Here is a 12,651-nt window from a genome sequence, read left to right on the forward strand (position 1 = left end):
ATCCCCGTTATTGAAAAAAGTTATATCGCGATACATATTGATATTGAATTATTGTCCAGCCCTAGTCCAAGGTTAAGAATTATGCTATTAGTTACTTAAATATAAAATGTTTTTCTCTAACAACATTACAATAGTGAAAGACGACTTCACTTACCGATCACATCTCTTGCGCGGTGGGCTGTTGGACTCATGAAAAATAATCACATAGCTTGTATTCACCAAAACTGATTTACTGAAGTGAAAACACGGACGGAATTGGCGTTAGCGCGAGTGCCGCTTGCTGCGAGGCGGGAGCAACGAGCCGGCAGAGGATTGCGCAGCCTTCCTCGAATAGTTATGTTCACGATTTCTGATTTACTTTACGTATACTGCGTAAGGGGGGGGGGGCTGTGATTGGATGATGACAGGTATCGGTGATCATTCTCAAGTGATCAGCACTGCTGCTGTTGTATCAGTCAGTGGTTAGATCAGCGTATCTCATTTGATTAAAAGATAAATTAAATTGATTTATGCCTTCATTTGCGCTGTACTGTAAATTAAAACTAACTGAAATTTCTAGAAAATTCACATAGGCCAAGACATTTCAATAGGCTATTGAACTAAGTGTGCCTGTAAAAGGCTATTAGAGTTATAGTTTCATGAAAATAGTTGCAGTCTTCTTAACAACTTCTACAATATAGCTATGAAGACAATTAAATTATTTACTTATAAAAAAATAAAAAATAATTAATCCATTGATGTGCATTAGATGATGAATTGAATAGTCACCTCTACTATTGTAGGTTATGTTTTAGCCATCAGAAAATAATTAATGAGGAATTATGAGAGGTTATGCTATTACACATACATTTCTAACATGTAAATTATTGAAGCCAAATACTTACATTTCCCGAAGCCGTTTAGCTGTAGTACAGTATTCATAAGCTTAATCGTGAAGTATACAGTTGCCCCACTTTTAACTCTCTCTTTATATTACCCTTATTGTAGATGGATGCACAGAGGAAGACAAGAGTAAGAAGTGCAGTGTGGGAGTACTACACAACCAACACCAGTGAGGGCAGTTTTTGTCAGAGCCCTTGTTATTCTTAATTTTCATTTTTACACCAGACATATATATATATCGGTTCAAAATATCGGTTATCGGTCTACTTGATCTGTAATAATCGGTATCGGCCCTGAAAAACACATATCGGTCGACCCCTACTATAGAGTAGTATTGCATTCTTCATATCACAGAAGAGTCTTTAGTTTTATCAGATTTATAAAAGACAGATACAGATTTGCGCTTCTCTCCGAAAACAGTCGAGCTCCTTGAAGCGTGCCATGGGTGGAGCTAAATAGTCACGAGCAAACACAGCTTTGCGTAACGATCGTCTGCAAGCTGTGACATCGACATAAATAAACAGGAACAAAAACTTTGACTTTAAATTTAAGAAACATTTGTCACCAAAATGCTGGGAACAAAAACACACTTGCACTCGTTATTTGAAAAGTTGGCCATGTTTAGCATGAGAATCCAACTCTTTAACAGTATGAAGAATGCATGAAATGGCATTAGACCTCCCCTTTAAGTCTTTCAGAAAATGTAACCTCATTTCTAGGAGACACATGACAAATGAAAATATGTACTAAAATTGGCTTAAAATATAAAACATGTTGTCCTTCAACTTGATGGAATCATAGTCTGAAGCTATCCATACACTATTATGCGGGAAAGGACCCTATATTGTATGACAAAGATGTGAGAAACTATGCCTGTCCACTCACCTGACACTATGACCCTGTACTCTGAACGCCTGGATGGAGGGCCATATCTGCCTCTGGGAGCTCCAACTCCACCACCTCCACCTCCACCTCTTCCACCTCCCCTGCCACTCCTTGGGAACTCCACTCGAAGACGATAGCCATCATAGTCATAGCCATCTCGTCCATATACAGCATCCTCTGCATCTCTGTAGACAGAAAATAATCAGTGCACAGAAAGGTGATGCATTTATAATCCTCATGGTTTACACGCAAGGCCGTTTGCGCCTGCGCAGAATGTTTTTACTCACAATCCAATGGTATTTACAAATTTAGAGCGTTTCATTAAAAAAAAAATATATATACTGCATACTTAGGCGTTTTGTATACTTCTCAGAATTGTAGTTTAGCTGATATAGACATTACGTAAACTTCCCTACTTCAGTGTTATAAGTTAATATTGTTGACGGATTTGCGCGCCTCATATGAGCACTTAATTTAGAAGACTAGTATTTGCGTATAAAACAGGTATTTATATCATATAATAAGTTAAAGAGAGAACACCGTCATGCTGACTATTCATTTAGCAACACATATACACGTAGTTTTGAGCTAGGCTAGGTTTGTTAGGTTTGCGTGTTTAACTTAACGTTACCTCGGGTCCTCGAACTCCACGAATGCAAACGGCGGACCTCCTCTTCTGTTTTTAAGGTCGATATCCCGAATGGCTCCGTATTTATAAAACACATCCTCTACGTCCTTGGTGCGAATATCGGGGGGTAAATTACCTACGTAAATCCGACAGTCGTTGTTCCCTGCAGGCCCTCGAATTACACCGCCAGACATTTTCAACCAGAAGTTACGTTACACAAACGACGTTGAGAATTTGTAACGATTCGTTAGGTGATATGAAAGAAATCCTTTAGCACTGCTGTTCACCAACTAATGGTTATATTCAAAACGTTTATCTACCAAAGAAAAACAATACGATCCCTCCCAATATGGCGCCGTCCCTTTCTCCCTCAACAACACACGCTCGCGACGCTCCGCGGAAGGATACGTGCTTGGCAGTACTGCGGCAGCTTTCACGAGTTAAATTGAAAACGTGTCATGTTTATTTTGCATTAAAACATTATGTGATCTGCATTTGATTGACATCACAAACCGTGTATCAGCATCAATGTTACACCCATTCAACCTGATCTAAGGTGGCGTAATCCATAAAGTTGTTTTAAACCTGTATGACTTTTTCTTCGTCTGTTAGGCAGAATGTGAGGGACTTGCAGCCTCAGTTACACTTTCATTCTGAAATAGTCTCTCTTTAAAATTAATGAAGGGTCATTAAGACTGTCATAGTGCCTAACATATATTTTTTTCGCCGTCACACTAATTTAAAACAACGATAAAATGATATCGTGTAACATGTCCCTTTTAAAAATGCTTTAGTAATTTGGTGCAATTTTAATGCACCAAACCAGTATGCAGTAGCTACTATCTATATATATACAGTACAGTCAGCTACTATATTATTTTGTACAATGAACAATTTGGATTTTTGGTTATTATTATGGGAATATTCTGGCAAAATATTAAAAACATGAAACTAATCTACTTGTCATACATTCTGTGAATGGAGGAAATACAGCATGAAAAATACTTCCACTTAGTCCCTGGCACATTTGGTTTTTAGTTCAGTTGTAAAACAAACAGCTAAGGCTGAAATGTTGTATACACATCAGGTTTTCACATTTGAAATTCATACAGCTGTAAATAACACATCCTCACATTGTGGCATCATTCCTGGATCTCTATACAAACCCTTTGTAAAGTTAACACACATCAAACCAAACATTCTGAGAAATTATTATAATATGTCATTAAACATAAGCTAATGTTATTTTTTAATACGTTGTTATCTTGCATGTTATTTTTGTTGCAACTATGAACCACAATATGCCTAATAAACCCTCACAAACCTGAGAAAATGAGATCATGACCCAGTGTTACAGTGTCAAAACAAGAAGACATGCAGTGCACTTAATGTGGACAAAGAGAGAAATTACACATCGCACTCAAACAGAATTAATCATTTCACTCATTCATTGTTCAGTACAGCTGCCTTTGTAAATTAAAGCATATAATCCAGATTTCATATCAGTTCGTTTTCATCCGATAACAGACTCTTGGTCTAATAAAAAAAATTTAAATGTACACCACACACATCATCTTTTAATGAATCAGTGTGTTTTTGAACATGCTGAACAAGTGCAGCCATTAGTGTGCATCAAACAAGCAGTGGTTTCTCAGTCACTTTTGGCTTGTTTATCTGCTAGCCTTTGCTTAGCTTCACTCACAGTTTTCAGTAGTGAGAGCACAATAGGTACACACATGGGTAAGAAAAGAGGAATGTAGATGGCGAATTTCTGATCGTCTGGAAAATAAAGAAGATGCAAAAGAGATGGGTCAAAAAAGGCCCTCTCTGAAGCCAAAACGGCCTCCCTGCTGTAATGGAGCGCAAAAGCCAAGTTCCCAGCCTCCAACTCGGCGACAGCAGACTGGAGCGACGTCACTGCACTGGAAACCTGTGCGAGAAATAATAGCAAAATTGTGCATTTTATAATTCCTACTGTTCAGGACAAAACGTTACAGCGGAACTATTTCTTTATGTGATGAACTATGAACATCTGGACCTCCCACCTGCTGTGCGACGTTGTCATTGATGACGATGTTTCCAATCTGGTCGAGGAGCTGAGCGAGCGAGGTGATGGTGGTGCTGGCGGTGGCGATGTTCTCCACACTGCGGCTCCACAGGAGTCGGTCCAGCTCCCAATCAGCCAGTCCAGCGCTGCCTGGACTCTGCAGCACAAAGCCTGTGGGAGGATGCGTACGCTGCACTCCCAGCATGAGCCTGGAAACAGAATAAAGAGAGTGAAATTAAACACTTTCATCTGGGTAGACAGGCATTTTTACTTAAATGTATTCAATTCAAAGTACTAACCGTAATTGTGCCAAGAACACACCCATCACTTTAGCCATATTAATGTTAATATCTACAGGACGTTCAGCTTCAGGTCCGTACATTTCATTCACATTGTACACCTGGGGATGTAGATGACAGATGAAAGAGAAAATATAGGCTTGTTTGCAACATCCAGCACATTCACACTATTTCATATTATTCACAATATTTAATATAAGTACGGAAGCCCTGAACCGCAATGTGAAAAGAAAAAAGAAAAAAAAAAAATCAAGGTGAAACACAGTCTGAGCCATTATATTTTTTTGGTGCATGTAAACATAGCCACTGAGAAAAAACACAATAATCTATGATTAAATGAATATATCTGGACAATACCATAATGCCGCCCCAACGAGGGCTGTGAAAGGCGTTAGAGGGCACCTCCCTTTTGCTGTGGTCTCTGATGTAGAGAGGAGAGTGGTGGGCATCTGGCACATACAGCAGGAAGTTCAAGACAGGGTTAGATGAAGCTGCATTGGAACCTGCATGAAAGAGAATACCAGTATGTGTAAATCTACATCATGGGCTTATACTGTTCATTAAAAGCAGATCACATCAGTTACAGGTCAAATCTTACCTAGTCTGGCCTCAACAGGGTTGATAACATGTGACAGGCTGTCTGCACTGAGTGTATAGGCTGACACACTGTTGTCAAAACGAGGGTTCACACCCAGAACGGCATAATACAGAATCTGAAAAGATCAACCACAAGTGACAAATAGCAGAGGAGAATTTTGGCTGGACAGTATTTCCAAAATATGATATCAAGAATGAGAATTACATATTATATACAAGGTGTATATATATATATATATATATATATATATATATATATACACACACACACACGTACATATACATGTAATACATGTACACACACATACATATAATGATAGTTATGTTTGTTCAATGTTTGCTCAATGGAACTCAGTGGAAAGCTGTTGATATATTAAATAACCACACAGTAATACCTATTTTTTTTATTAAATTTAAATTAATTTAAATGAAAGGAAACAATTAATTTTACTGTATTATTTTGTTCTTGTATTTGAAAGTTGATGAATGCAAACCAAAAAACAAGGAATTCATAAGAAAGGAATGATATATCTGGGATCAGTGAATGAGAACTTCAAATTTAATGTGAAAGTGTGAAGAATATAAATATCAAAAGAAAAGAAATATTAAAAGGCTTAAATCAATACAACTAATATTATGAAATATTAAAATTCTGACTCCAAATGCTGACTGAATGAGTTGCAAAGCTGTTGTAAAATATTCTCTTGCACCACTCCATGTTTCATAATTTCTCTTATGAGTAAAAAAAAGCAGCTCTAATAGTTGTGCAAATTTATCTGTTGTTGCATAAACAGTACAGCAAATTCTCTACAGGTTGACACATTTGTAACCGTTGCAGGGTACAGAATATTCCGTCAGCCCTGTGAGAAGTCACATTTGTTAGAGTCCACACAAACTACAATGTAATTGTTCTAAGGTACCTGAGAGTCCACTGAAAAGTTGGCTATAGGAGCAAGTTTGTTCAATAAAGGCTGAATGTAGCTTTGAACGGCACCCTCGATATCCCAGTGAAGACTGTGCGACTTTGGGTCTGGGTTGAGCAGACTGAATGTGATCTCGTAGCCTAAAAGAAGGCGAAATTAGATTAAGAAAATTCAATGAGTATGCCATTGAGAAAACAAGCCAAAATGAGGGAGAATACTCACCAGGACTGGATTTGATGGCCCTCATGCTGTCTGCCATACTCTCCTTAGTCACTTTGGTCATGCGGACACGGTTGCTCAGAGCAGCTACGATATCCTGGTGACCAAAGGACATGGTGCTTACCACCTGCTCCACTTCCACGTCCAGATTTGATAGGACTTCCTTCAGACTCCAAGAACTTCTAAAGGGAGGGGAACGTAGCAGCACAGTGCGCCGTTGCCCTACGTACGCTTTTACATCCTGAAAGTAAACAGCCAGAATGAGCATATTGAGCTTCAGACGGGATTTCAGTAGGGATGTAACGATTCACTCAACTCACGATTCGATTATTTCACGATTCGATTCGATTTCTTCTTTTAACAAAATGAGATTTAAGACAAATTATAAATTAAATGTGTCCTTTTATTATTGCTTGGACAAAATGCTGTACGTTTCTTTGTGAAACTGAAATATAACACTATAATAATATACTAATATAGCACTTTTCAGCTCATGAAAAATGGGGGCAAAAAACAAAAGTGTTGCGTTTATAATTTTGTTCAGTGTATTTAAATCGATTTTCAACCGGCTCGCGGTTAATCGTTACATCCCTAGATTTCAGTATGGATTTTTTGAAAAGAAAAGAAAACAAAAAAAAAAAAGAAAAATACACGAATGCTCTGAATCTTACCTCTGGCATTAGGGCCGAGGACTCAGGGATCACATACACAACCACAGACCCACAAGAATTCTCAGAGAGCATGTGCAGGGATAGATCTGCCTCTGTGGAATGAGAAGTAAACAACTCAGGGATAGATAAGTACCATTAGAGAAATTAATTTACTTTTAAAAATGAGTGATAAAACCTACATTTTTGTTTGGAATAACTCAAAAAATACTATCAATATTATTTCGATTTTTTAAATCTATATTTCAGGGACAATACACGTTAATAATGCACAGAATCAATGTAAAATGTGCCAAATTTAGCCAGAATGAATAATAAATCCCTATAAAATGTTCACAATTTTGATTCAAAAACAACCTTTTTTATTTTTAGAGAAACCACAATAACTAATTAGTTCTGTTGGGAGTCTATTCAAGTTATGGGTTCCTCTAAAAGCAAAAGAGAATGGACTACTTGATTGGACTTACTGATTATTTAATAAATAATTCAATAACCGACTAAATAATCATGTGAATGTTGTTTTTTTATTTCAAAAACTGTTGTTGAGTGTTACATTTTCTATTATTTGTCTGTACAAAACACTGATGAATCCCCATAAAAAAAATGTGTTTATTTGTATACCCTAAATAAATAATTAGCAATAAGAAATCCTCTCAACCTGCAGCAGTGGGCTGATTCAAGGCATCTTCCTCCATTATAGTGGCAGTGCGATATCTGGTTTCATATTTGTACCTCAAACCTGTTTTAGCTGGAGAGAAGGGAACAATGTGTTCTGTATATCAATACATTTTCTGTTCTTTGTGTTTAACAAAAAAAAAAAATGTTTGTTTTGTTGAAGCTTCCAAATAGTTTCAGAAATCGATCACTTACCATCAATTTGGTGCTCCTTTACATTGACATGACTAAGTGGAACCTTTTTCTGCTGTTCGTAGATGGTAGTTTCTTACCATCAATTTGGTGCTCCTTTACATTGACATGACTAAGTGGAACCTTTTTCTGCTGTTCTGGGGTTAGTGTTCCTCGAGAGAAGACCACCTCGATATCAACGCTTAGCTGGAGCTGTCAAACACATGATAATGTCTCATTTCTGAACTTATAGTTTCACAAACATGATTCTGCGTGTTACCTGGAGGGAGTCGAGTTCGCTGATCTCGGAGTAAGGGAGCCAGGCGCGGTAGGTCTCTGTGGTCTTCCACCAGAGTGGGATGCCCACCACAATGACCACTGCAGCTATGGCAAGAACAGCATTTCGCACTCGCTGCTTTTCTGACCAAAATGATATAGCAGGGAATATTACTACATTGGAACTACATATTCACTGAAACTGAGGAAAACACAGAATGTGCTATTATACATTGACAAAAACATAGTGAGTGACAGTAACCCAACCCTGACTTTCAACATAACTAAACTAGCGATACGCTGACATTTGGCTTTAGTGTTTAACACGTGAACATTTAAATAATTTCGAAAGCAAAATAAGGAAATCGTTTTGAATTCATGCACAGGACTCACCAAGCTGCAGGGCTGCCATTGCTGTGTGAAATGACTACCGCATACCCCGCTATTGGAGAATTCTATCCAATCAGACGACAGAAGGCGTCCAATCAGCGTTAAAGGCAGGCGGGTTTAAAGTCACTCGCACTTCCTTCCATTTTTATTCCGGTTTGCGGTTCAAAAATAATGCCAGTTTTAAAGGGTTAGTTTACGGTTCACCCAAAAGAATAAAAACACAAAGTAAATAATAATAATAATAATAAAAAACGAAATAAAAACTAAAATAAATAAGCAAATCCTGTCTTTGTTTACTCATTCTCATGTGTTAAACCTATATGCGTGTATTCTGCAAATCACATTAGAAGATCGTTTGAATAATGTTTATGGTGTTTTGGTTACCACCGACTTCCGTTGTATGGACAAAAAACAGTGAGGCATTTTTCATAATATCTTCTTTTATGTTCCACAGAAGAATGAACGACATGAGGGTGAGTAAATGGTGACAGAATTTTTGGCTTGGGGTGAACTACCTTTAAATTAACAAATGGTCTGGCTCAGTTTCGTATTTTTAAAGGGGTGGTTCATTGCGATTTCACTTTTTTAACGTTAGTTAGTGTGTAATGTTGCTAATGTTGCTTAAGCAATATCTGCAAAGTTACGAAGCTGAAAGTTCAATGCAAACGGAGTTATCGTCTTTTAAAATTCTGGCAGTTTAATGCCTACAAAAACGGCTGGTAGGGACTACAAGAAGTTACTTCCCGGGTTCGTGACGTAACAAACCCAGATAAACCCAGCCCTCGGGAAAAGGCCACAAAGGGGGCGTGGCCATGCTGCGCTGCTTTAGAGAAGAGGAAGAGAAAACTAGAGGTGCACGTAAAAATCTATTCATATATGAATCACGATTCTATCTTCTAACGATTCTAATGGATTCATAAGTTTAAAAATCAATGTTCTAAAGCAGCGGTTCTTAATACTGTTCCTCGCGTCCCCCTGCTCTGCACACGCTCTGCATCTCTCTCGCTCTCTTTCTCTCTCTCTCTCTCATTCAGCTCAGCTCCAACAATGAACTGTTCCAATTATACACTTATTTTCACATAGCTATGAGAAGTGTTAAACATGGATGCGCGTGCAGTTGCCGTACTGTATTAAAGCTTTAATCAGGATAAAACCGTATATTATAAGCTAACGTAAGCAGTAGCATTTACAAATAACAGCGTATCTAAAAGTATGAGAAATCAACAAACAAAAAACATAGGCCTACCATTAAAAGCCGTGCTTGCACAGGTTCTGCACGATCCTCTTCAATAATATCCTCTGTTTCTCAATTGATGATAAACCGATAAGCGATATTAAGGACACCGTTGTTTACAATACAACCGGAGCACATGCCGCTGAGGTGAGGGGCGGGACGTTTAGACGCGCACTAGAAGCGGTTTAGCCAATCACAACACACTGGGCTAGCTAACCAATCAGATCCCATCGCCTATTTCTGAGGGAGGGGCTTCATAAAAGAAGGAAATGATCAGCGCGTTTCTGAGAGAAGGGACAGAGCTGTGTGGAATAAAGCTAAATTATGTGAAAAATAATGTTTTTTTAAAAACGAAGCATTAACACATGTTAGACTTGCACCCCATAAACACGATCAAGCCTAGAAAAAAGCCAGTGAACCACCCCTTTAATATTGTGGAGAAAATATGAATTCATCATCATCAAATCTATGTTTGGTAATTAAAAGTAAACATTTTTAGAACAATTAGGTATTATTTTATCAAGCACATCTAATTGGTCTCACAACACAAACATTGGATTCATCCCAATGCTTTAAAACCATTATGGAACTCCAGGGTGTACCATATTTGTGAAATGTGCCTCCATTCATTTTAGAAACAGTTAACAGACCCATTAAATTATGTTGGGGGACTGTAGAGGAAAGCTTAGATGGAACGAATGCGTAAATGTGTAACTGTAAGCTATGGCTCAAAATGTGTGCAACAGGTGTATGAAATAATAAACCTGCATAATAATGACAAACAAAATCTGGGGTTTTACAGTACTTTATTTTAGTTTTTACTATCTGACACACAAAGTGCTTAGAGAACATCAAATCACAATATCACATTTTGTCAACAGAGCAGTGAGTGCTCCCCTCCCCAGGGGCTCCACAGTTTGGTTTACTCCACCGTTTACAACCAATAGAAGTTATTATTCATGTAGGAGAGGGAGAGCATGATACACTCAAGCACACAACACAACAGAGCACAATTTCAAAATAATGGTCCTTTTCAAACTAATATCGTTAGTACTTTATATTAAATTTCTTGAACCGTAATCACACAGCCCAAACAATCATATTATATGTGAACACAACACAAAATAATATTTCTCAGAGTCTGGTGGAGTTATTCATAACTAGCAATTACATATTACTCCATTTCATTCCCAATTATGATAAACTGCCCCTGCTGGCATACATTGATCTGAAGTCAGTATTCACATCTTCCACACAATCATCGTGAGGACCGTCAACTCTAGTGGCTGGTGCCTGAATTGGAATGACTTATGTTGGAATAATAAAAACTGAACGCCTGACATATACATCCATTTAAAACCAGCTAACGGGCCACAAAAAAAATAGTTTTTTTTTTGTTTGTAGCATGAAATCACACCTAGAATGTTTGAAAAATAATATCCTGCATACCTTTCTATTTCTCCTCTCCATTTCTAAAGTTTAATACATTTTAAATAGATACATTATGAGACATTGTAATGACAACCCTAAAGTACAGAAGACAGCGCAGGCCTGTGATTGGTTGGTGACAGGAAGGGTAGCAGCTGTGCACTATACTATTGGCTGGCGGAAGCTGGAACGAAGGGATACAGGATGTTCAGTAGGCATGATTGGCCACGTACAGGGACTGCCCTGCTGATTCACCGGTTCCAGAGGAGATGTACTTGCCTTGAGCAGCCAATCCATTAGCCTGAGGAAAGTTCACAAAGGTCAGTTTATTTTGCCTGAATCAGCAGTTAACATTGACAAAGAACAAAACAACTGTAGCCCAACAATTCAAAACCGATTCAACTGCTAGCTCTATTGTTAATAATTTTATATTTTATAATTGTTATAATATCATTTATTATAAAATATTATTTAAATGTTATATTATTTCATATAAAATTATATATCATATTTACATTAGAGTTGGGGTACTCAGACTCGTACTCTGATTCGAGTCCAGTCTCGAGTACAACTTATAGCGGACTTGGACTGGTCATGGACTCGGATGCATTTTGGGACTCGAAAAACATTTCCGATTCCAGGGACAGTCGATGGAAATGTCTCTGACTTGATGCATTGTCACGAAAGTGACATTCAGTATTTGCATGCGTTTTTAAGTCGTGCCAGTATTTACATTAGTTAAGTATTAGTTTTTGCTGTTGTATTGAATTTTTTTTTAAACATGCTGGCAGCTTCTAACTTCAAAGAAAAAGAATGTTTCTAACATCTTTGTGGCAGTAGTTTTTATGGGTCGAAAACCACCTTGGGTGAGCATTATTTTCTAATAATGCAATGACCCGTCGTCAATTATTCCTTACATAAATGTAATTTATTAACTATAAATGCATTCAAAAATAAAACAGTTGCGAGTTGGCTGAGAGTTATGGAATGTACATGTAGGTCTTTTATACACAGTGTGTGCCATTATAAAGACTAGGTTTATTAATGCCGTCTACCCTGTCTAAGGTCTAACCATTCATCATATAAAACCCACACAAAACCCACACAGCCACAGAGATAAGAGGTGCATTTTCTGCTCTTCTGGTCCCATTCACCAAGCTAGCAGTTACCACATCCCCCATTTAAATTGATGTTGCCCTTTTCTACTTGTAAAGGTTAAAACAAGTTTAAAGGGATAGTACACCCAAAAAAGAATATTTGATGTTTACCCCCAGGGCATCCAAGATGTAGGTGACTTTGTTTCTTCAGTAGAACACAAACGAAGATTTT

The 12,651-nt window shown here is 37.7% G+C and overlaps 3 protein-coding genes across 4 annotated transcripts in view; all 3 read right to left on the minus strand.

Annotated features, from left to right (window-relative positions):
* The window catches only part of LOC107704814 (serine/arginine-rich splicing factor 1B), a 6,556-nt gene extending 3,752 nt beyond the window's left edge, over positions 1–2,804 (minus strand). For both annotated transcript variants that reach the window (XM_016507841.1, XM_016507840.1), the window contains exons 1-2: positions 2,399–2,804; positions 1,768–1,952 (exon numbers count right to left, since the gene is read on the minus strand). In XM_016507841.1, the coding sequence (XP_016363327.1) occupies positions 1,768–1,952; positions 2,399–2,589 (376 nt within the window). In that variant the 5' untranslated portion in view covers positions 2,590–2,804. The remainder of the gene's footprint in view (positions 1–1,767; positions 1,953–2,398) is intronic.
* Positions 2,805–3,944: 1,140 nt separating this feature from the next.
* On the minus strand, positions 3,945–8,728 carry LOC107704812 (GPI transamidase component PIG-S-like). The gene is made up of 12 exons (XM_016507838.1): positions 8,664–8,728; positions 8,275–8,414; positions 8,096–8,207; positions 7,807–7,896; positions 7,152–7,243; positions 6,484–6,721; positions 6,259–6,401; positions 5,340–5,454; positions 5,099–5,244; positions 4,742–4,842; positions 4,441–4,651; positions 3,945–4,325 (listed from the first exon to the last, which is right to left on the minus strand). Exons 1-12 carry the CDS (start codon positions 8,680–8,682, stop codon positions 4,047–4,049), a joined length of 1,686 nt encoding a protein of 561 aa, XP_016363324.1. The 5' UTR covers positions 8,683–8,728; the 3' UTR covers positions 3,945–4,046.
* Positions 8,729–10,683: 1,955 nt separating this feature from the next.
* LOC107704813 (fructose-bisphosphate aldolase C-like) overlaps positions 10,684–12,651 on the minus strand; it is a 15,268-nt gene continuing 13,300 nt past the window's right edge. Inside the window, exon 9 of the mRNA XM_016507839.1 lies at positions 10,684–11,623. Within this exon, the coding sequence (XP_016363325.1) occupies positions 11,531–11,623 (93 nt within the window). The 3' untranslated portion in view covers positions 10,684–11,530. The remainder of the gene's footprint in view (positions 11,624–12,651) is intronic.

This window comes from Sinocyclocheilus anshuiensis, unplaced genomic scaffold, assembly GCF_001515605.1.
Source record: "Sinocyclocheilus anshuiensis isolate Anshui unplaced genomic scaffold, SAMN03320099.WGS_v1.1 scaffold2304, whole genome shotgun sequence".
In the NCBI taxonomy this organism is placed as follows: domain Eukaryota; kingdom Metazoa; phylum Chordata; class Actinopteri; order Cypriniformes; family Cyprinidae; genus Sinocyclocheilus; species Sinocyclocheilus anshuiensis.

Bases quoted from the DNA above. Each gene is read 5' to 3' on its own strand.
- LOC107704812 (XM_016507838.1), bottom strand. The intron at 7,244-7,806 runs GTTGAGAGGATT...CTCATTCCACAG, and splicing joins GAATCAGCCCACTGCTGCAG to AGGCAGATCTATCCCTGCAC. The intron at 5,455-6,258 runs GTACCTTAGAAC...TGATCTTTTCAG, and splicing joins ACTTTTCAGTGGACTCTCAG to ATTCTGTATTATGCCGTTCT.